The 23892-nt window shown below is 30.3% G+C and overlaps 6 protein-coding genes across 12 annotated transcripts; 3 read left to right on the plus strand and 3 right to left on the minus strand.

The window, feature by feature from the left end:
- Positions 1–158: 158 nt before the first annotated feature.
- On the minus strand, positions 159–4852 carry coro (protein coronin). Of its 6 annotated transcripts, none has more exons than XM_017897033.1 (6): positions 4758–4852; positions 3026–3231; positions 2391–2872; positions 938–1316; positions 615–860; positions 159–551 (listed from the first exon to the last, which is right to left on the minus strand). In XM_017897033.1, the coding sequence occupies exons 2-6, from the start codon at positions 3221–3223 to the stop codon at positions 372–374; spliced, it is 1485 nt and encodes a 494-aa protein (XP_017752522.1). In that variant the 5' UTR covers positions 3224–3231; positions 4758–4852; the 3' UTR covers positions 159–371. The 6 variants fall into 6 exon arrangements, with proteins under 6 accessions (XP_017752522.1, XP_017752519.1, XP_017752525.1 ...); XM_017897030.1 differs by having other exon boundaries at positions 3026–3234; XM_017897036.1 differs by lacking the exon at positions 4758–4852 and adding an exon at positions 4642–4751.
- Positions 4853–5357: 505 nt separating this feature from the next.
- Positions 5358–7747, plus strand: LOC108545432 (uncharacterized). The gene is made up of 5 exons (XM_017897048.1): positions 5358–5620; positions 6102–6482; positions 6555–6833; positions 6904–7397; positions 7470–7747. The coding sequence occupies exons 1-5, from the start codon at positions 5453–5455 to the stop codon at positions 7618–7620; spliced, it is 1473 nt and encodes a 490-aa protein (XP_017752537.1). The 5' UTR covers positions 5358–5452; the 3' UTR covers positions 7621–7747.
- A 1617-nt stretch (positions 7748–9364) lies between these two features.
- On the minus strand, positions 9365–11915 carry Tpr2 (Tetratricopeptide repeat protein 2). Its single transcript, XM_017897047.1, has 11 exons — positions 11834–11915; positions 11438–11520; positions 11239–11363; positions 10977–11165; positions 10769–10887; positions 10371–10689; positions 10132–10297; positions 9920–10066; positions 9704–9847; positions 9499–9549; positions 9365–9378 (listed from the first exon to the last, which is right to left on the minus strand). The coding sequence occupies exons 1-10, from the start codon at positions 11860–11862 to the stop codon at positions 9539–9541; spliced, it is 1332 nt and encodes a 443-aa protein (XP_017752536.1). The 5' UTR covers positions 11863–11915; the 3' UTR covers positions 9365–9378; positions 9499–9538.
- Positions 11916–12994: 1079 nt separating this feature from the next.
- eIF3c (eukaryotic translation initiation factor 3 subunit C) lies at positions 12995–16643 on the plus strand. The gene is made up of 11 exons (XM_017897070.1): positions 12995–13095; positions 13209–13341; positions 13425–13709; positions 13789–13886; positions 13970–14097; positions 14171–14581; positions 14660–14869; positions 14943–15096; positions 15183–15398; positions 15470–16286; positions 16368–16643. The coding sequence occupies exons 1-11, from the start codon at positions 13003–13005 to the stop codon at positions 16475–16477; spliced, it is 2655 nt and encodes an 884-aa protein (XP_017752559.1). The 5' UTR covers positions 12995–13002; the 3' UTR covers positions 16478–16643.
- A 1-nt stretch (position 16644) lies between these two features.
- Vps33B (vacuolar protein sorting 33B) lies at positions 16645–18913 on the minus strand. The gene is made up of 6 exons (XM_017897071.1): positions 18635–18913; positions 18331–18563; positions 17747–18253; positions 17437–17667; positions 17054–17379; positions 16645–16972 (listed from the first exon to the last, which is right to left on the minus strand). The coding sequence occupies exons 1-6, from the start codon at positions 18847–18849 to the stop codon at positions 16709–16711; spliced, it is 1776 nt and encodes a 591-aa protein (XP_017752560.1). The 5' UTR covers positions 18850–18913; the 3' UTR covers positions 16645–16708.
- A 197-nt stretch (positions 18914–19110) lies between these two features.
- On the plus strand, positions 19111–23096 carry LOC108545429 (uncharacterized). 2 transcript variants are annotated; one of them, XM_017897045.1, is made up of 10 exons: positions 19111–19308; positions 19702–19820; positions 19932–20177; positions 20263–20384; positions 20454–21836; positions 21911–22120; positions 22193–22302; positions 22394–22608; positions 22674–22930; positions 23024–23096. In XM_017897045.1, the coding sequence occupies exons 1-10, from the start codon at positions 19147–19149 to the stop codon at positions 23077–23079; spliced, it is 2880 nt and encodes a 959-aa protein (XP_017752534.1). In that variant the 5' UTR covers positions 19111–19146; the 3' UTR covers positions 23080–23096. The 2 variants fall into 2 exon arrangements, with proteins under 2 accessions (XP_017752534.1, XP_017752533.1); XM_017897044.1 differs by having other exon boundaries at positions 19147–19308; positions 22994–23079.
- Positions 23097–23892: the final 796 nt, after the last annotated feature.

Consider the following 23892-nt stretch of genomic DNA (forward strand, 5'->3'; position numbering starts at 1 on the left):
AAAGTATCTCTATAAATTAGATACCCATTTTATCCTGAACAATTATAAGGATGAATATACATAAAAGTCTTGTGTATTAGACATAAAATAACATCCGAAATCTTAATGCTAGTAACAGAAGGTGTCACATGTCGACTATGATCTAATAAAATAAAAGATGTAAACATAATACAAATGGAGAGGATGTATGATGAATGGATGTACAATAAATAGCAAAATCATTGCAATAAAAATTGAGACACACAACGTAGCTAAAACCTACTATTTACACAAATTGTTATATCAAAATATATGATCATTTTTATTTCACAATTAATTATGTTTTTCCTCCTTTCGTATTATTTTTGGAAGCTTAAAATATAAGCCAAAAATTACACTTCATCCGATGCAAGCACCTCTCTATCAGTGGGTGAAGATGACTTCTCCTTTCTTTCATCTTCTTTCATCTGAAGAGCAACCGCGGATTCAAGCACCCGTATCCTACCCTCATGTTTTACGATCATCGCTTTTAGTTTTCTTATTTCTTCCGTAAATTCTTTCAAAAGCTCTTCCTATAAAATAAATAATCATGCTCTTAAAAATCTGTATTAAAAACTTATTTACGAATAACATACAGTGATGCCTGCTGAAGCTTGTGTAGCATTTTGTGCAGAATTCGAAGAAGCAACTTTCGCTCCTTTGCTCAATATGTTTGACTTCTTATGGACTTTCAATTCATTCTTGGCTACTGAGGGTTGATAACCATCCCTCAAGGAGATCAATATAGGATCTGCATCGGTTCCGTTTTCCCATTCTTCAGCAGAAATCGCAGCAGTATCGCCGGGGGTATCAGGATATAAATCTTCTTGAAATAGTTCAGACTAAAAGCAAATAAACAATATTAAAATGATAAAAATAGTCTTATGTACTTTATATTGTAAATGCATTTGAATTATACCTTTCTTGGTACAGTCATAGAGATAACCTGGCAAAAGCCTGAGTTGTTGAGCCGGTAAAATCTAGTTATTTCACAGCTATTAACATCACAGCCTCGTTTTGGCATCATTCCTACACCTCGTTGAGGATCAGGAGTTTGAAACGTATTGATATAATGAACAAAGGGAGGTTCAGGAGTAATTTCGAAATATCGAATCACAGAATCACCTTTCCCGCACAAGTAAACTAAATTTGTGTCAGGATCATACAAAGGAAACATAACTCCATTACTTGTATCCAATTCTACCATAACAATAGGTTCACCTAACATATCTGGAGCACGCAGGGAATACTGCCTTTCAGACATTTTACTGAAACCTGTGGTAAAGATCAAGCCTCCCCTGAAATCATATTAAACACACATCTTTGTGGAAACAAAGTTTTAGTAAAAATATATTTTGGAATATACACTCATACATACAAATATAAGATCCTACAAAAATACATAATTCGTATCTAAATATTATACCATAACATTTATTCTTATTGCTTTCTGAATTTTCTTACTTGAGTTAATCATCAAAACTGAATAACATCCACCTTGTTACAACATTTGAAAACTTTGCCTTTTGTATTAAAATACACACATGTGAAATAACATAAAACAAGTAAAATAATTGTTAAGAAACTGCAATGTTTACATAACAAATTATTATAATTTATATCTTAAATGGAAATTAATACACCAGCTGATCAGTACAGCAGTTGCTGAATTTTATAAAATATGTACCTGAATCGATTTGTCCATTTTTCGAAACAGATATTATCAGTATTGAAAACTGCATTAATTATTTTTTTTAGATATTAGTGTAGTTATTTCACTATATTCTGATCTTGTATATCAACATGTATGAAATATTATATTTTAAAGTAATAACTTGATATACAATACTTACTGAAACTTTTATGTCGATACTACACAGTGGACACCTTGATATTTGCATTTATTAAGTTGACATCCTCCTGATGAGTTGAATTTTCAATCTTCAAGTTTTCCATTAAAAAATACCAAATCTCGCACTACACAAATTGGAAAGACCATGTGATAATAAAAAATAAAGGTATTCTTAATGTGCAAATAGAAGTATCAATCACATGTCATTAAAAGATACTATAGCCTGCTATGAATATAATTTGGTTTGAAATAAATATCACATTTATCCTAAGTACATTTATTGTGTAAAAAGGCGGATGTATATTGTTTGATGATTATTTAATGTGAAAGATATGTTTATAGTGTTTTGCATAATAGAGGTATTCATTATTCCTAAATACATATTTCAGAAATATTTATTTAAAACATTTATCATCTTTTATGTGCATAACAGTAGAAATATTTGTGATTAAATACATGTATAATTAAAAACTGATTGAGCTTATCCATCTATAAGTACCTAGAAAGGAAATTTACATACCTGAGAAATATTGCACGTGTAGCTTTACTACCTTCATGTGCAATAGCTTCTTCTAGTATCTCTCCAGTTCTTGGATCCAAAATTCGAATTTTTTTATCTTTACAGGTAGTAACTACTTTAGACCCATCCCAGTTCCAACATGCAGAATAAATCATGTCTGGATGACAATCTATTCGCACTATAGTTTCTCCAGTGCCTACATTCCAGATTAAGACAAGATTGTCTGATCCAGCTGTGAGCAATACATTCAGTGCAGATGGATGCCATAATACAAGACCGACTCTGCGCTGGTGCTGCTGAAGGTCTACCACAGATTCAGTTAATGTCCTAGAAATACCACCATCCGGTATTTGCCATATTTTAACTACGCAATCTTCAGAACCAGATGCTATAACATTGTCATTATGAGGACACCATGCAATGTCTAATACAGGACCTTTATGTCCACCAACTAAAGGATAGTCTGCTGGTATTCGACCTACCTATAATAATGTAAATAATCATGAAAATTACTTACTAAACATTTAAATGATAATTAACATATTACTACAATATTTAGTTTGGAGAAAAACAATTGAATCTCATACAATTAAAAAAAACCGATAATTATCAAGGAGCTTGAGGATAAAACTTACTTTATTGTGTGGCAAGACTATGAAAGCACCACCGCCTGCAGATTCTACAATGATAGCGAGGAATTTTGGATTCACAGCACAGAAGGTTGAATCCCACGAAGATTTGGACACCCTTATATTATCGTAACATTGTTCACGTTTCAAAGCCGTTCCGTACACGTGGCGGAACTTGCTGCTACGCACCACACGGAAAGACATATCTGCACCTACTTTCGGTGACAAACAAAAAATGAAGGAAACGATGATTAACCTAAAGGATAAGGATGGTACTTTGCCGTGCCGGCTATTATGATTATTTTAATAAATTATTGTTACGTGTCCACCGCCAACGTGGGCGTCGCGTGGACCATCCCCGTTTTATAAATAGATTCCCCACCCTTGATGTGTTGAAATGAGCGCGACTGAAATAAGAATATTTTCGAATGCTAACTTTTACAGTTTATAAGTTAAATGTTCATCCTATAATGTCCACATTACATTTAATTTCATCGCTGTCAATTATTGTGAATACTTATAAATTATTCAGTAGATCATAATTGATTAAACGAAAAATAGATCCGATCCACCCGAAATAAACCGGCTGCCGCTTTTATGCGACGATGATTCACACTGATCGTCATAGCGTTCCTGAATTTACATTACTACACTCCGTTCGGTACCGTCTAAGGCATGGATTGTAGCCCAAATAACACTATTTCGATATTTTCAGCCGACTTTTCTACGACTAAATCTGTAATGCCACGATTTTTGATGTTATGCCAATTGAGAAGTAATCCGGGGGAGTATCAAAATTTTCACATTACTGGAGAACGCATTTAGGTCAATTGCATTCTTGTTCGTGTTTTAATTAAATATCTTTCATGAAAAATTAACATATTAGAAATCGGATTTCTGTTTAGCTATTTCATGTTAAATGGAGCAGAATTTTTTTACCAAAACGAATAGAAAATTCACCTTCAGCTATTAAAAAGATCCATTTATCATTTTCTCTGAATATCGTTCCTTATTTCACCCTGGCACGTTCAAGGAAACAAACGAATCTCATCGATTAAAGAACTTCACGAAAATTGATTATTCTATATATGAATCGCGCTAATAGAAAGCTAAGTAACGGAATAATTTCAACGTTCCGATTAATCGTTCTGCTATCGTCAACGGATTGACGCCGACTACTATCCTTTCGCACTAACTGTATCTAATCTACCACGTGTTTATATACGACACATACACATAGAGATATTCACGCGCGAGTATAGTTCACGATTAAACGTTACACTGCTGTATTCTACTGATATAAAGAATATAAAGTTACTTCTAAAATAATAAATATCTTTTTTTAAAAAATGAACACTGGAATTTCAACGTTCCCGCCGGCTAGCAATAATGTTGCGTCGTAATTCAGTGAACGACCACGTAGTAGCGCTATTGACACGAACGGCTGGATCATTTGAGAGCACCTTATTTGGAAGTGCGCACCCTGCTCCTGTGAATACCTACCCCCAAAACGATTTCTTCTGTCACATTATAAGTTATAAATGTGTATACTCTTAAAATTTTCTTTATAGTTATTCTCCTGTCTCACCCCAAATTTTCTGTTTCAGCACTAGTATACGTACGAATTAAACGAGTTGTATATACAGAAGATGGACAAAATCGGCTGATCGTTCCGTGAACGTGACGAACTTATTGCACGAATATTTTTTTCGAATACGTGTGCAGAAAGAATTCTTACCGACAAATTTTTTTCCGATGACAGGCGATGCACGCTTTTGGAAAAGAACTCTCCCCACCCCCCAAATCTCATGCGCTAATGAGAATGATGGATGCGCGCGCTTCTAAACGTAATATGGCGCTCCTGAGCGCGTAATATTTAAAGTTTTAAGTACTGTACGTATTGATTATTTGTTATTGTAATCTTATGTAATCTGAATATAATTTTACGAACAATTTTCAAGTAAGTTTTAATTCTTTAACCTTTCACTTAATAAGGAAAAAAAAAATGTATTTAATTCATTTGTAGTTTTTTGAATAGTCTTCTTTTAGGATAATTTCTATTTAATCATAGTAATTAAAAGGATTTAAAAAGGTACCATGATATAGTATATTACATTAATTCCATTTTAACCGTTATTAAAGTATTGAAAAGCAGACTTAAACCAGTATTTCTCACTTCTATCTGTTGTGAATTACCAGTCTGATTTTTGAACATGATCTAGCAAACGTACATAGAACATACTTAAAAGTGAAATTCATTTGGAGGGGGGGATATGCATTAAATTTATGGCGAGTGTATTACTTGCCTCTATATTATTCATGACAATCTTCTAAAAAGTTGCATATGGTTGCATGCATGTTTGTTGTTGTGAACGATGGTATGTTCAGATAAGAGAGTAAATTTGTTGATACTTTAACATTTAACTGGTAGAAATGGGTAATCAAGTGACACGTACTGGACATCCATCTAACAAAAAAACTGATACTGTCGTGCATGCCGGTGATAATACAAATGCAAGCAACCTTTCGAAAAGTTCTTCAGGAACTGAATTAGAAAGTAATTCGCATATGCAATTCTTTCCTATTGAAAGTTTAGCAAAGGTATAAAATGAATTTATAAGTGCTAGTTGTTGTGTCATAACTGATTTTTATCTTGAATCAAACAAAAGAAATATGTTCGATATATTGCAGAAAAATGTTGATCGTTTTGTGAAAATATTCAGTGTTATAGATTTTTTATGTTTTAAAAACAGAAACCGACTTATATGATTAATTAATAAGTCATAAATTGCTTTTTAGCACTCACTGTAAATTTATCTTTTCATTGACATTTGTTATAATTTGTATAACCTATAATTATATTGTTGATATGTTTTTCGTGGGTGACATTATTATGTTTCAAAAATCAATTTAATCTATTATTGGCTTCAATTGAAGATATGAATAAATATCAAGCTGTTCATTATACCATATTTTTATTCTAACAAAATAAAATACAATTGCTTCTTAGTGTGGAGACAATAATATCTATATCTAAAAATTAATTTTGGTAATGGTATTAATTAGATTATTCATTTTACAGATTCTATCTCATTTAACTCATGAACAGGAACGTATAAATGGTATTACAATATCTATATTTCAACGTTATCTTTTCCCTAATTATCCAGAGTTAGGTGAAAAGTTATTTAATTATCTCTATCATGCTGCCAATGTTAGTACTTCATACTTAAGTGTTAATTCTTTTAAGCAACAAGCAGAGAAGTTTCTCTCTGTAATGAATGATCAAACTGTATTAGAGAATTATGTGAAAATGTATTCTAATATAAAAGAAGATGGAAGTGTAAGTCCTGAAGGATTAAAGGCTTTATTGAACATTTCTTACAATATTGCTATGGATAATAGTGGAACTTCTTCCTGTATCTATATAGGTCAAATAATAAATGCAGCTGTTGTATCATGTGTCAGTAAATTTAATATCTATTAATATTTTTTAACCAGAACTTATTTAGGTATTATAAAATATATATTATAGTTTCATGGTAAATATGCTTTGTCTGTGAGTTATGTGAGCAATTGGATCTGGCAACATTGTCCACGTATAATATATGGCCCTCATCGCTATATAATACATGTGTTGACAACTGCTTACCGAAATGGTAAAGCACTTTTGTCCAAAGAACAACCACAACCACGTTTGGAAATACCAACACCCATATTAGAACAACCAGATTCCTTATGCTTCCCTAAAACTTTGTTACCCGAGAGCTATGTGTGGTTATTATCAAGTACATTATCTGAATGTTATCTTCAGGTATACTTTTATTTAGAACTTACTATACATTTCACTGAACTGTAAAGTAAAAAGATAAATATATGTTTAGGCAGATGATTTACCAAAAGATGTAACTCATGCTCTCATAGCTAAAAGAATGGGGAATGTGTGTCCTAGACACTGGACATTGTTGTACAATAGCTCAGAACATGGTACAGGAGCTAATCGTTTTCTTCACCATGTATTAGGATACAGAGGTCCCACTCTCTTATTTATACGAGCTGTTAGTCCAGATGTAGATACTGTGTGTCCCACATATTGCATATGCTCAGCAGTAGAATGGCGTGAGAGTCATCTTTATTGGGGTGATGAAGATTCAATGGGTATTGAACTGTTTCCTTCATACAGAGTTATTGAAAGAGGAGCTAAAGTATTATACTTGAATACCAACATCAGAGGATATCCTCATGGATTACGATTTGGAAGTAATCCCCGTTCGCCGTATATTAGTATAGATGAATCATTCCATTCAGTTAGTATTGCAGGTGCACCATATCCAATTGCTAGTTTAGAAGTTTGGGGTTGTGGAGACACGAAATTAAGGTAACACAACTTTCTCCTAAATATTAAATCAGATAGATTTTTGGATAAATATTAATTGGGAAGATTTTGTAGGGAACGTCAATTGGAAATCAAAAAATGGCAAGTGAAGGAAGCGGAAAAGCAAAGAATTGTTAAATTAAGCGCTAGCGACTGGATAGATCATCCTGATCGTTACTTACTTGAATTGGCAGGTAGAGCATCCTATAATGAATCAAACAAATAATCCTAATATATTACTGTATTATAGCACAAAATTAATTCAAGATTCTAGTAGATTATTTGTATATATGTATATATTATCAAACATACTGTTGCTCGAAAATGTACTTATACTGTATGTGTAAGATCACAAACACCATATTCAATTTTCCTTTGAAATGTGTATATCTCTAGTACACTATAAGGTACAGATTTTAATCATTTAATAACAAGTGTTCGATAATAGAACGACTTTTTATATTTTATATTCGATGAAAATTAAAAATTATCATTGAACTACTATAGTATATAAATTGTATAGTAACAGAAAAAGGAATGTTTTTTAATTTATTACCAATTTTTTATGCAACTGTTACTTAAAACTAAAATCGAAGTACTTACTTCAAAGACCTAATATAGTACATTTTTAAATAACATTTTCATGCTCAATAATATTAGCATATTAGTATAAAAAATACAATATTTTTTGATATTCAAGATGAAAATGTGCTATCTTATACAGTGATAATTAAACATTTATATAATGGAAAATAAAAAATTTGTTTAATATTGTACATTTTTAATCTTGAATAGAATATTAAATATATGTGTGTTCTTGCTGAAAGTAGAATAAATATATAGGTGCTATAGCACATTTTTATGTGACCTTTAAACAAATATATTTTAATCATCATGTGTGTTAAGTCCGCGTATTTTAATTAAACGAAGTCAGATTTATGTAATTTCCGAAATTTTGCGTCTCTGTATTTTTTAAAAAGCGTCATATATATTACTGTTAGATGCCAACAACGAAATAAATATGATAAACATTTTAAAAATTAATCACGTTTAAAATCTCGTTACCTTTTAAGAAAAAAATAATTAGTGTCAAATAATTTATTTTGAACGATTCGTATTTTTTTGCAATAAAATTTGTATTTGAATAGAGCATAGAAATAGCGAGCAGACTTTATTATTTTAATAATTATGGTATATGAATAGTGTTGTTAAGTAATAAATAGGATACTCAATATGTTGTTTTCTTGGTTTTTATATCCCAAAGTAACATTCATGTTTAATAAAATTTTTATTATTTTATTCTATTACTTTCTTAACTTTCCACTTTAACAAGTGTAAGGAAAAATTGTATGGAATTCTAAGAATTAATCACTCTATATAATATTTAATATGATATATATTTCTACAGTAAGATGTGAAATATATAAGATCATTTGTCATCTCAAAGGTAATTTAAATATTGTATAATGTGTATATGAACTAAAGTAACTTTATAAAATTAATTTAAATTATATTACTTAGCTTATTATAAGTTAATTTTCTAACGCCACTGAATAGAGAGAGGTAAGAGAAAATAACTTAAATATAATTTTCATAAATACCTATATCAATACAAATAATTCGCCAGAAACATATTTATTAAAGATCATTGACGTGATTTTCAACATTCATTCATGCTTACTGCAAAAACTCTACATATATATATGAAGATACCATATAAGACATATTTACAATTATTTAAATAAATATATAAAACTATATCTAATAGGTTTTATATCATTTATGCTACCTATGATGATACAGGATGTGCTATAAATGGAAGATAAAGAAATCCAATATATTCATCTCTAGAATAACATGATCTTTTAAAATGCTATGGTAGTAGAATTTTTGTAATACTGTTAACCAAAGTGGACAGTAAAGACATTACCACTGCGTTCATAAAAAAACACTTGTGTTTGAAACATTGTGTTCGGAGTCATATCTATAAAAAAAAATTTTTAATTACATATATACATTTCTGAACAAAAAGATAGCACAAGATTGAGCATTCAAGAATCTATAAGAAACTACTTTTCATTCAAAAGAATCAAAACTCGTTTACCTGTTTTTTATATTTGTGCTATCATTTTGCCTAGTGTATTTTAACTGTTTTCTTTATTAAACATAAAAGAGAACGATATTTTATAACCTTTTGAAAGATTCGCTTAAAGATTCGTTAAAATTGAAAAATTATATATAGGTTACTTCAAAATTAAATATAGTACATGTGTTATGTACATTATAAAAATTTAATAGATTACACTAACCTTGGAATCTCTCATCAATATCATGTCCACTGTCATAACACGACCGTTTTTTGGGATCAGACAGAATTCCATAAGCTTCTCCAACTTCTTTAAATTTCTTTTCTTGTTCTTTCTTTTCCCCTTCAGTTGCATTAGGATGTCGATCTATGTGCAATAGCGCAGAGATAGATTAGTACAATTAAATTAAACTGGATAAAAATACATTTTTAACCTTACCAGGATGATGTACCATTGCTCGTTTCCTATACGCTTTTTTAATATCATCAGTTGATGCGTTCTTGTCGATACCTAAAATCTTATAGTAATCTTTCCTTTTTGATTTCTTTAATGCTAACATAGCTTCCTTCAGCAGTCGTTTATTATCTGTTAATTAATATTAAAATATTTATTATATTAATAATTATATTATAAAATTAAACATTATTTACCCAAACTCTTATCCATTTGGCAAACATTCTCAAGATCATGAACAGCTTCCTCATATTCTTTAAGTTCCATATAAGAAGCTGCTCTTCTCAGGAGAGCTTTAACATAATATTTATCCAGTTTTAATGCTTCTGTACATTCTATTACTGATTCATTTAATCGACCTAGCTATAGAGTAACAAACAAAATTAATCATACCTTTCTATGAAATTAATTTTAATAGAAAATAAAGATATAATACCTTTGCTGCAACTATCGCTTTATTAAAGTGAAGTTTTGAATTTGTTACTACATTTTGGGGATCTATAGTTAAGGCTTCTGTATAAAATTTGTATGCTGCTTCATACAGTTTCATATCATAAGCATTGTTTCCATCTTCCTTTTTCTTTTTCAAATTTTTAGCTCGCTTATATATTTCTAATGCTTTGACATGGTCTGGAGCTAACCTAAGTACTTGTTGGAAATATGTAAATGCCTTGTCAATATTATCTTGATAATATAGACACATAGCACGAACATATATAGCATCTACATTTTGCTTATCCAGATGCAAAATATTACTGAAATATTACTTGCTATAGAAATAGTATACAATAATTACTATTACTTTAGATGTATAAAACAAAAAAGACAATATACTTTGCTATTTCCTCTGCTTCCTGATATCTCCGCAAGAATACTAAACATTCTGCTTTAGTTAGTTTAAATCGTGTACAATGAGTACTCACATCACAACAACGATCCATACAATATACAACCTACAAGTATTGTAATATTTTAAACACTGTCAGCTATTACATTACATATATATTTATTTTATAATATATTTAACAATTAAATCACAAACTTTACGGTAGTCCTTAGCAGCATATGCAGCATCTGCATCCTTAAGAAATTTTTTTACATATTCCAAGTCTTTTTGCTCTGTGGTTATTGCCTTATTTTCAGGATCAATCTCTAATAACTTAGGTAAAGTAGTTTCAGCCTGAATAATATCTCCCAAAACCAAGCAACATTTTATAACTCTTTCATATGCCTAAATATAAATGAATTATATTAAAGAAATGTTCATCTTTTAAAATCTATTTTTCCATGTATATTTAACATACTTTGCTTACTCTTACATCCAATTCAATACATTTCTTTGCATCATCCAAGGCATGAGAATATTTATCAAGCATCATATAACAAGCAGCTCTTTTTGCATAGAACAATGGTTTATTTGGACATAGATCTAAATGAACATTTATTTTATTTACTTATTAAATTGTGGTATTAAAAATTTCTAATTATACAAATATACTTTACCAATAAGTTCAGTGTATTTTTTCGATGCTTCCATATATTGTTTTCCAAAAAAGAGGTTTTTAGCAATTAGTGTTTTTTCAAGTCTGAAATAATTATATATTTAATTGTACTGAATAATTTGATAATATATAATTTCAATCAGTATAAACCAAAATCATATGATGTTTGACAAAACCATTTATATAATTTCATAAAAAATTATTAAAGAAATAGGATTTATATAAAATTTAAACATATATTAAAAACATTAAAAAATATTTAAGATAATAACTCTTATGTGACTTTTAAAAAAAAGGATCAATCAATTTACAGAATATATGGTTTCTGTTTATTAAAAAAGTAATGTTTAATGTACTGAATACAGCACAACATTATATTTTCGTATTCTGTACATACTCTTCCAACCTCGCTCCATCAGCAGACATTGTTGAATGTTTTGAATTGTACTTGTGAATATCACTAGAAGACTAGGAAATAGTAAACGTAATATTTGATAAGATATATGATATATGTATGTTTATATGTAATTGTTTTATATATTTATTAAATTCACGCTTCGTAAGAAAACATACACGTATTAATCCAATTACTATATTCCTTTCGTAAAATGCTCCTACTTCCTTTAATACTACCAATAGAAGGGACGCATTTGTAATAATGATCCCAGGAAATTCATATATATACGTTCCAAAATACATTCATACTGGTTTATTAAAAATCCAAAATAATTAAAAATTAATCATTATTTAGCATTAATTGTTAATGTAACAGATATGATTAATTTGTTATTAATTGCAACGGTTCTGTAAAAAAATTATATTTTACTATTATTTTATTTCTTGATGAATTGCTTACTAAAAATTATTTCTAACAATATATTATTAATTCAAATCAGTTAGTTGAAAATTTTAGTTAATAAATATTATGGAGATATGATATATTTTTATATTGACCTGCAAAAAATTGCACGTTTTGAATACATAATTAAAATTACTAGAATTTAACAAGAATATAATTATTGTTTTAAAAAATAAATTAATACATTAATACGTAATTAATTTTAATATCGAAAGAGACTATAATAATAGTTTAAGTAAAAGAATATTAAGAAGCATATAAAAGCTATATTTTGTTATTTTTTGGAACACCTCTTATTCCACACACCATACTTTATGGTATATCAACCTTTAATGTCGTTGTCATTATAACCTATAGTAGTTGTACTCATTGAAAAAAAAAAAAGTGTAATTTTGTGACTTGTAAGTTTAAATAACTAAATAAAGTCCGTATTTTTTAAATAATTTTTGTCAATAGCAATGTGTGTTCGATATTAGTCAATCAAAATATTACACCATGTGTTTGAAAATCATTATATACAAAATAATTTTTGCAATTATATACATGTGCAATTTATATGATAATACTATTGTGTCATATTATGACATTTTATAGACAAGCATATCCAAATATTTTTACTAATAATGAAATACAAGTAGTTTAATCACTTTTTAAAACAATAATCATTTACTAAACATATTCTTCTTTGATACAGTATTTTTTTAAAAATGAGCCGCTTTTTTGCAACTGGATCAGATTCTGAGTCTGATAGTGCCTCTGAGGAGGAGCAAGTTCAAAGAGCACCAACTACAGCTTTCACGGTAAATATAGTACATATTAATATATACTATAGACATTTGTCATTCTCTTTTTCTTTTTTTTTGTATTTTGGTGATTAATAAAATTAGAATAATATAATATAAAACGTTTATAGTTCAGCGATGAAGAGGAAGAAACTAAGAGAGTTGTAAGATCAACAAAAGAAAAAAGATATGAAGAAATTGCAAATCTCATAAAACTCATAAGAAATTATAAAAAGATTAAAGATATGAGCAGCATGTTGTCCAGTAAGTATTTATCAATGTTTAATGATATCAAACAAAATAAAATAATATTCAGTCATTTAGAATCATTTACAATGTAATCTTAGGTTTTGAAGATTTAATGCGTGCTTATCAAAAAGCATTACCTGTAATAGCAAAGGAAGAAGGTGGTCAGACACCTCGTTTTTATATCAGATGTTTAGTAGAAATGGAAGATTTTATCAATGAAGTGTGGGAAGATCGTGAAGGTCGTAAAAATATGTCAAAATATAATTCAAAATCTTTAACTTCATTGCGTCAAAAACTTCGTAAATATAATAAAGATTTTGAAGAAGATATAGCAAAATTTAGAGAAAATCCGGATCAGGATGATGATGAAGAAGAAGAGAAACGTGTGTATAATTTATGAGTACTTACTTATAATACATTTTATTCTTTTGAATAAAAATTACTCTATATTTAAAATCTTAGCTGAAGAAATTGTAGAATCTGAGGAAGAGGAAGATAATGCAATTGCTTTTAAAAAAGCTGGATCAGAAGCAAGTGAACCAGATACTTCTAAATTTAAGGTTTGTAATATATAATTTGGTATAAGTTTTGTAGTATATAATAAAATTCATTACGTTTTCCATTAAAAAAAATTACTTTACAGAAAAGCGTGGCTGATGGAGAAGATGGTAGCGAAAGTGAATCTGATTGGGGTAGTTCATCAGATAGTGAGAGTACAAGTAGTGAAGATGAAGGCCAGTATCAAAATATACGTGAACGATTTATTAAAAAGTACGCTTAAATATAGTCAAATGAAAATAATGATTAGTTAACACTATATTAATACCACTATATCTCTAAACAGAGTGACAGATAAAGAGGAGGAGGAGGACAAAGCAAAACGAAAAGAACAGCGAAAAGAACGAAAAGAAAAAGAACGGAAAAAAAAGAAAGATGAGGACGATGGAGAAGGCGAATGGGAAACTGTCAAAGGTGGCGTGGCTATTCCATCTGAAAAACCAAAAATGTTTGTAAAGGATGCGGAAATTAATGTGGCTGCTGTCTTGAAGAAACTTTCCGAGATCATTGCAGCACGTGGTAAAAAGCGTACCGATCGCAAAGAACAAATTGAGCTTTTACATGAATTGCAATCCATAGCTGATGCTCATAATCTTGGACCAGCAGTAGCTGTGAAGATCAAGTTTTCTATTGTGTCCTCTATTTTCGATTACAATCCGAAAGTATCGGATGCAATGAAGCCTGAATATTGGTCAAAGTTGGTATCATATTTAAAATTTTTTAAATATAATATCATATTAATTCATTTATTAATAAATAAATTATTTTCGAATAGAATACTGGAACGTATTACGGAAATGCTTGATATGCTATTGAATACGAAAGACATGATAATTGCCGAGATTGTATCAGAAGATGCAGAAGAATATGAAACAGCACCATATAAAATACATGGATGTGTATTAACATTAGTGGAACGTTTAGATGAGGAATTTACTAAATTATTAAAAGAATGTGATCCACATAGTAATGAATATGTGGAAAGGTATATCTACAATTAAATGGATTAATAAATTAACAATACAAACCAGAATATTATTTACGATTCCTTTTTTCAGATTGAAAGATGAGAAACAAGTATCCACAATAATAGATAAAGTTCAAGAATATTTAGAAAGGCAAGGAACTGTTTCTGAGCTTTGTCGTGTATATTTACGTAAAATTGAACATTTGTATTATAAATTCGATCCAAATGTTCTTAAACAGAAAGAAGTAGGTGTATAATTATTAACATTTTAATCCGGATAAAAATCTGAAGATAATGCGATAAGTTTGAAAATATATCTTTTCTTTTTTAGGGAGAACTTGGTTCAGATGTAGCAACATCTGTACAGATTATGGAAAAACTTTGTAAATACGTTTACGCTCACGACGGAACGGATAGACTTAGAACCCGTGCAATTCTTTCTCACGTCTATCATCATGCTCTTCATGATAACTGGTTTCAAGCACGTGATCTTATTCTAATGTCCCATTTACAAGAAACTATTCAGCATTCCGACCCAGCTACACAAGTTTGTATTTTTTATAATACGATTGCACTTTTCGATATTTTTATGAATTTTATTAATTTTTTCAATTATAGATTTTATATAACAGAACTATTGCTCATTTGGGCCTATGTGCATTCCGTCATGCAAACATTAAAGACGCACATAATTGTTTAGTTGATTTAATGGTAACTGGTAAAGTAAAGGAACTCTTGGCACAAGGTCTTCTTCCACAAAGACAACATGAGCGTAGCAAAGAACAAGAAAAGATCGAAAAACAGAGGCAAATGCCGTTCCATATGCACATCAATTTAGAACTTCTTGAATGTGTTTATTTGGTTTCCGCGATGCTCATTGAAATTCCGTACATGGCTGCACACGAATTTGATGCGAGAAGAAGAATGATTTCCAAAACTTTTTATCAACAATTAAGGTCTAGTGAACGTCAGTCGTTAGTTGGACCTCCAGAATCTATGAGAGAGCATGTTGTTGCAGCGGCAAAAGCAATGCGTAATGGAAATTGGTTGGCTTGCAATAATTTTATTATTAATGAAAAAATGAATGCTAAAGTTTGGGATCTATTTTATCAAGCGGGTAAAGTTCGTGACATGCTTACAAGATTAATCAAAGAAGAAGCTTTGAGAACATATTTGTTTACGTATTCGCATGTGTATGATTCGATCTCTATGCCAAAATTAGCAGAGATGTTTCAATTGAAGCGACCTGTTGTTCATTCTATTATTAGTAAAATGATTATCAACGAAGAACTTATGGCATCTTTGGATGATCCGACAGAAACTGTTGTAATGCATCGTAGCGAACCAAGCCGTTTACAATCATTAGCGTTACAACTCACTGATAAAGTGAACAATTTTGTGGACTCTAATGAACGTATTTTCGAAATGAAGCAAGGTAGGTTATGAAAATTTTGACCAATATTAAATGGTTATAAAATTATAAAATATTAATAATAAAAACATCTTATTATCATAGGAAACTTCTTTTCACGAGGAAATCAAGGAAACTTCCGTGACAGACAAAACTACAATCGACAGGGACATCGTAATCGAGATCGTAATCGAGAAGAAAATCGAAATTATTAAATCAGCAGTCATTGAATGATATTTATGTGGGTGTTTAACACAGGATTATCATTATACCATGCATACACTCATGTAAATAATATTGAAAATAACAGTATATAAATAATCATACATTATTTTAGTGTATATTCATATTTCCATATTTGCTACTATTTACATATAAAAAGACCCAATTTATCGTACAAAAATAACAATGTTATTACAATTTTTTAATTATCATCTTTAAGATGTTTATATGTCTTGTACTTTTTCAAGTATTTTATTACCTGTTATTATATTATCCGATGTTAATACAAGTCGAATTCCAGTTGATTTTTCTATAAATCTACAAGCAGTTATTTCGGCATAAGTAATGCCACCAACAATGCATATTACTACTATTTTTGGTGATAATAAACCACGTTGACCACTTATAACACAGTTTGATAAATTTGTTAATTCTTCGAGGCTTTTGGAATCTCTTTCTTGATTTACAACAGTATTTAATATTTGAGCCTAAAGGAATATGAACTCTATCAGTTCAATTCAATATGAAATATTGATAAGAGACATAATGTAATTAAAAATATTACTAACAATTAATGGCACATAAACATTATTAAATACATAACTTGGACCCAAACGGCTTTTCTGTTCTGTTTGTTTAAAGTAGCTAGGTAACAGTTTTAACTTCTGTGCATTGTTGCTCCATTCACTATTCCAATTTGGCAATTTATGCAAGATGTTTTCTGATCTGCATTTTAATAAACCTATATTTTGCAATTTATAAAATAATGGTATGTGCTTATAACCATGAGCATGAAGATGAAGTTTTTGTATGGAGTGCAGCTCAGTTTGAGTAATTCCATCGCTTGTAATTGACAATAAACAAAATAAACGTAAAGTTCTCAGTGGATGTTCATCTGAAAAATTAATCATTTGGAAGATAGTGCCATTGTTTTATAAAAGAAATTACATACCTATGTATCTTTCAATGTGATTCAAACACTCCTTTCTTTCTTTGCATTCGAGTATACATTTTTCTATTTTTTGTAAGGTTTGAAAGTCAGAACTTAATGTATCTGCTATTAGTTGGCAAGCAGAAATATGAAAAGCAAGTTGTCGCATTAAATCTCTAGTCTTTTGTAATCTTGTTGCTACGTATCGTTCCATTTCAGATAACTTCATTGTTTGTATTGCATTTTGTTCCGCTAATATAAACCATTAAAAATATTAATTATTGCAAAGGCCAAATTAATAAAAATAACATGTGCAAATGTATAAATATACATTTTAAAGATTTAGCTTTTCCATGTAAAATTGGAAAAACTTCACTGCATGGTGTATCTCTTACTTCTCCATAAATTTGATCTTTGTCTGGATCTAGTTTGGTTTGAGAATTGCCTAAAGTACCTGTACCAACATTTATTTCCACTACTTCATGTAATAATCCAGCATAAGTCACAGGAGTTAAAAGTGGCGTGACTAAATCATAATTCCTATCCATTATAATTAAAGCTCCTATTTCATTTTCAATACTAGAAGAGCCTAAGCATTGTTTCATGGATTGCATAATTTTAAGCATTTGCTGACTGTACTTTCCAAAGGTAAGTGTCAGCTTGGGTGAACCAAGTATAAGTTGTAGTGACCATAAGCCACGTGCTAATGCTGGTAGTAGAGTAGTATCTTTGTGATAGTAAAGATCAATAAACATACAGTTTTCTAAAGATAAGATGTTTCCATCTAATCTGATGAATTCCCAGGATATTGTTTGTAATGTAACCAGTCCAGATAACCCTAAATAAATGTTTGTATTCTTATTTCAATGAAGTATAAATAATTACTAATATTTAATTTTATAATGAAATAATCACCCTCTTCTTCAATTATAGAATTAAGGACAGTAGGTACAAATGGGGTAACTAAAATATGATGGTTTGGCTTTATATGTGGTTTGATATCTAAAGTCTCATATGTAATCTCTGATTGTATTTGATCTAATACCTTTTTGCAAGCAATCAGATCACTTGAAATTAAAAATATATGTTGAGTATTTGAAAGCTTTAAACCTTGTTCCATTTTATAAATCTTTTCAACACCATAACGTCTAGATTGAAAATAGTATCATTTAACATTTGTTTAAATAATATGTCCCAAATGATTACTTAAGATAATTACTTGAGTACAGAAACGCCTACAAAACTGTCCAAAATTTTCATAAGTTTTTGTTCTATCACTAAGTCTTTCGTTCCGGGGATCGCGTCTAATATTTCAACGAGTTTTTGTTGACTTATTTGCTGTAATACGTTTAATCTATCGTCCAACGAGATATCCATATTTTTTAAATATATGTGATAATTTTCGATAATTTGATAAGTAATAATAATTTTCATTAACCCGTACAGGTTATAGTGATCCTGTATGTTTTTGTCAATGACATTAAGTCAATATAAAATTAAAAACTATACGTGCAATTTCGATATTTTGTTTGCCTATTAAAACTTATTGAATTCTAAAATTTTTAAGTCAAATTTTTGTTAGATTAATCTTTAAATTCCTATTCTTTTTAAAGGGAATATACAAACAACTAGACTAGTGCACCCATGTGGCAAAATTTCGTAAACTGAAGTGAATCGTATTTTCTGATCCTTCCAATACTCACGCGTATATTTCAATAGGGTTATTTAAAAATGGCGGATGCATCGTCTTCCGATACTACCTCAGATTGTTGCAATGAATGGTTCTCTGATATTACCTCCGAAAAATCGGAATACGTTATAGTAGGCCAGAAGCCATGTCTATCCCATCGTCGCAGCAAAAGACATTTCTTACAGAAGCTATTTTTAAGGGAGGTAAGGCTGCTTAACCTTCAACCTATATAAGTGTTAACGAAATTGACAGACTCCAGATAATGGTCAAAATTCTTTAATAATCTGAGAAAAAATTACTATAATACGATCAGAAAGAAAATTTTATTTGTTCTTCAGTGTCGTATGATTATTGTTAAATAATAAATTGTGCTCAATATCCAATGGCTGCAAGAAAAAATGTGCTTTTGTTCTTGCCCATAAAACTTAATTTTTCTTTGCTCCTTTTTTTATTATAATATAAACAAATTAGCGATTGCACGATATCTGTTATGTTTAAGCAAAATTTAAACAAGGGTAAAATAAAAGTGAAACCTTGAGATTTGTATATTAAGGAGAATAATAAGAGACCTATAAAAAAAAAATTAATTTTTACAGATCAGAGGTTGCTTATCAGCGCACAACTATGCCTCAGAAGAAAGACTGTTTGCTACTGTACCTTCATGGAGACATCTACCATTATTACATGTAATCCCAAAATCAGCACTTGAAGCAGGGTATGTTTGTTAAATGATTATAGATTTATATTATAAAGAAATATAATAAAATGAAAGAATATTTTTTCATTATTAATTTTATAATAACAATAATAATAATTATTATTAAAGACATATTGTAATGGGATTGACACAATGTGGTCAATTTTTACTTACATACACGTACACAATGGATGTGAGTGGCACTACCTCTTTGTACAAATACTTGTTACATTGGTGGGCTTTTACTCCAAATCATGTTGCACGTAAAATTGCAGAGGTTACTCTTTTTGGAAATTACACAATCTACAGAGAACTTAGTATTGTTATATCTCAATGGCCAATGGAAAGGAATAAACTAGTGATACATGGTCTTTGGTAAGATTTTATTTATTATTCTCCAAATTTCATATCTATCAAATTCTATAAATTAATGAAGTAATTAATAAGTATAAATCTTTAGTACAAACTGGCTACACCTTCAACCAACAGATAGAGCGTACTTAACAATAACTACAGTACCATCGCTTGAAAATTGTAAAGATTGTTTAAAGGTAGCAGCATCATATGAGGAAGAAGGTGAAGGTAATGTAACATTATACATATAAAACTCATAGTAGTAAATTATGAAACATTTGTTTTATATTTTTATAGAACTAGCAGCAAACTGGGATGGTTGTGTGCGATGCAACTGTCTCCAACATGGGCTCACTGTACATACCACCTATGAAGTAATTTCTCCATATCCTAGGTTCCGTGCCACTGTCTGTTTGAATTATTGGAATCATGTGGTAGTTAATACAGGCAACTTTTTACATGTGCTCACAGTGGATTTGGACATTCCAAAAATGAAAAATCAGAAATGTAGCGATAAGCAGGACACTGTCATTTCTGATACGGTGCCGTTAGACATGAGTGATGTTGAGGAGTTGGATTACACCAGGACAGTGGAACGTTACGAGAGTTCTGATGAAAAAGTAGGCACCCCCGAGTGCGTGGTTGATCAATCGCCGCGATGCGAGTCGAGTATAGAACATGACTTTCTAGAAGAACCAATTAAATTAGATGATAAGTTAGGCCGTGATTCGTTAAATACCTCAAGCAGCAATCAAAGCGACTGTGTCTGTGATATAAATAAGTCTGCTGATGCCGTAAGTGTTAAGTCATGCGAGTGTACTGACAGTAGCGAGTGTAAATGTCGTAACGGTAGTCCGATTTCACGAATCGAGCAACAAGCAATCTCGGTCAGAGATAAAATCTTGCAGGACTTTTGCGAGGACATGTCCCAGGAGCTCAACATAGGTAGTGATTTAATTACGCTAGTGAAACATCCATCGTGTTCTCCACGATCGACACCACAAAGACTTCCTCCTGATCTCAAAACTATGACATGGTCTTCGCCAATTCTTACACCCCCCTCAGACATCTTGAGAACCCGAAATTCAGAGTCTAGTCATAAAAGCACATATAGTCAACGTTCTAACTCTCCCCAACCTGGTGCTTCGAAGGATAGCCATGTCGCTTCCATTAATTCACCTTTTCATTCGATCTCAATGAGTCCATCCTCTTCATGTTCTTCGCGATTAATGTCACCCCCTGTATCACGATCTTTTCGTCACCCAAGTCCACGCAAAAGATCAAATTTACATTCTCCTCCTCCTATTGTGAATTCGACACAGTCAAGGGCAAGGGCTACGCACAAGCTCATTCTTGAAGCTGAGAAGGCATACGAATTCACGGACGAAGCGCAAGAGACTTGTGAGAAACTTAGTTCATTTCGAAAACGAAGACTTGCTGATAAGAAATATGAGTTTTGTGATGAAACCGAAGACGCCGAGAACATAGTTCCTTTCAAGCATATACGGGATCAATTCAAACATCGTGGCTGTTCCATACATCAAATATCATCCTCTCCTACAATGTCACCTGCACTGCCAAATGGTAAGAAGCATTGGATAGATTCTGATCAAAGTGAAACAGACGAGTTCAACATTAATCAAGATATTGGCGTGTCAAATGATTTACTTGTAGATTCAGGTAAATTGGTCTATTTATATTAATGAAAAATTTTGTTCTTCAGTAAAATCAATAATGTTATTTTAATTTTTTAGCTGAAAAAAATGTGCTAAGACCATTAAATCAGAATCAACTATGCAATGGAAGCATAAACAGAGATCGTTCTAATAAGCATTCTGTAAATTCATCACCACTAGTTCCAAAAATAAATTTACAATATCCTAGTATAAAATGTACTGCACACTTTAAGAGAAGTTACATAGAACTTGATGACGAAATGATATCAGTTATCACAGATGTTGAAGGTATATTATAATGTTGATTATTTCTTAGCGATTAAAATAAAAATATGGGTATAATCATACATACATTCACAGATGAGGAAACAGGAGGATATGTAAGTTACCAATGTGTGCTTCCTATGCATGTCCATGGATCTGGATATGTCCAAATGCAAATGATCAGCAATAGCAAAGCTGAAAAATTGGTATTGTATTTGAAATTTAGATCATTTTATTCAACAATTAAATTAAAATTGAAAATTATTGCATTTTCTCGAATAATTATTACATTTTTAGATAGTACCATGTGTTTCAATAAATCAACTAAGTTTTGATATCGAAACATTCTCTCATCACATTGCTGATTGGATTTGTATGAGATTTAAAAAGAGATATTGGCACTGTAGTGATTATGATATAGAAATAATAGATGTGTGTGCCTTAAGTGGTGACATTATCTGTCTATTGATTATGAAGATACAGGCTAGTGAAATTAGTAGTCAAACTCAATGGTTCGTACTAGTTTATGTTTATGAAGTTTCATTATATTTTAAATACTTATTTTTATGAAATACAGCTCTCAAGAAAGAAAACAGTATGAAGTGGGATGCAAATTCACATGGAACATTGATACAAGCCAATATAGAATAACTGATATACTGCCACTGGAAGAAGTAAAACCAGAATCATGGAAACCAAATTGTATGAATGTTCCAAATTTTCGGAGTCCGTTATGGAATCCCACTAGACGTTTAGCACCAAAATTAAGAGAAATGATACAACAACCTTACGCACACACAGTACGATTTTTACATAACGAAATGACTTTGGCAGGTAAGTACTTTAAATGAAGTAAAACAGTACTTCGAGAAATAAAAAACATGATATATTTTTTAGGCGAATCCATAACTAGACTTTATGATTTAGATAATTTGGTGGAATTTTACATAACACCCATGCCAAACTATTCTTCAATCGAATAAATAATTATCGAGTAGACGACATGTTGCAAACAATAATTTATTTATTGTTACAAATCTAAGAGTTTCATCATCGATAAGATAGCGTGTACAATGTAATGAATGTATTGAAAACATAGCCTATAGACTTACGACAACTATTTCGAGAAATTATTAATTCCAAGCGTGAATAGCAAGAAATGTTACACGTTTTATAGATTCTTACTGTGCTTTTTTCACGAAACTACCTAAATAAGTTGATTGTTAAGTATCGCTATAATGGATTGTCCAAAATTTAACGACGTAGATTAAGAATACTGAATAATGATACAACGAACGTTACAAGCGATTGCTTGAACTTTGTAAATTATATCTTAGCGCTATATATTGACTATCTATGTATTATAGATAACTTTGGTAATTACCAGATATAGGTAACTAAGAACTGATTGTCAATGAATGTACTGTATGTGGTTTCAAAGCAAGAAAAAGAACAAATGGTGACAAATTATTTAGTACTTGGTCCCAAAATTAATTCGTGAAAAAAAAAAAATATATCTCATGATACTTCTTAATTAATTTTCCATGCTAAAATTAAATTCATGGGATTAAATACATTTATTTAAGTTCTTGCGTTAACTCGCGCAACTGTATTGTATTATGAAGCCATTTTACTATAAACTTTTTTATATCTAAAGAACTGAAATACATATATAAACGTACATGTACAATTAACCAATGCACTGCAATTTATGTAAGTATCGATCGTACTTTCTACAAAAAAAAACTCATTTAAGACTTGAGAGATAAAGTTATTTAATTTGCTAAAGCAGCGAC

Source organism: Eufriesea mexicana, unplaced genomic scaffold (genome assembly GCF_001483705.2).
Source record: "Eufriesea mexicana isolate 0111107269 unplaced genomic scaffold, ASM148370v2 scaffold450, whole genome shotgun sequence".
Lineage (NCBI taxonomy): Eukaryota > Metazoa > Arthropoda > Insecta > Hymenoptera > Apidae > Eufriesea > Eufriesea mexicana.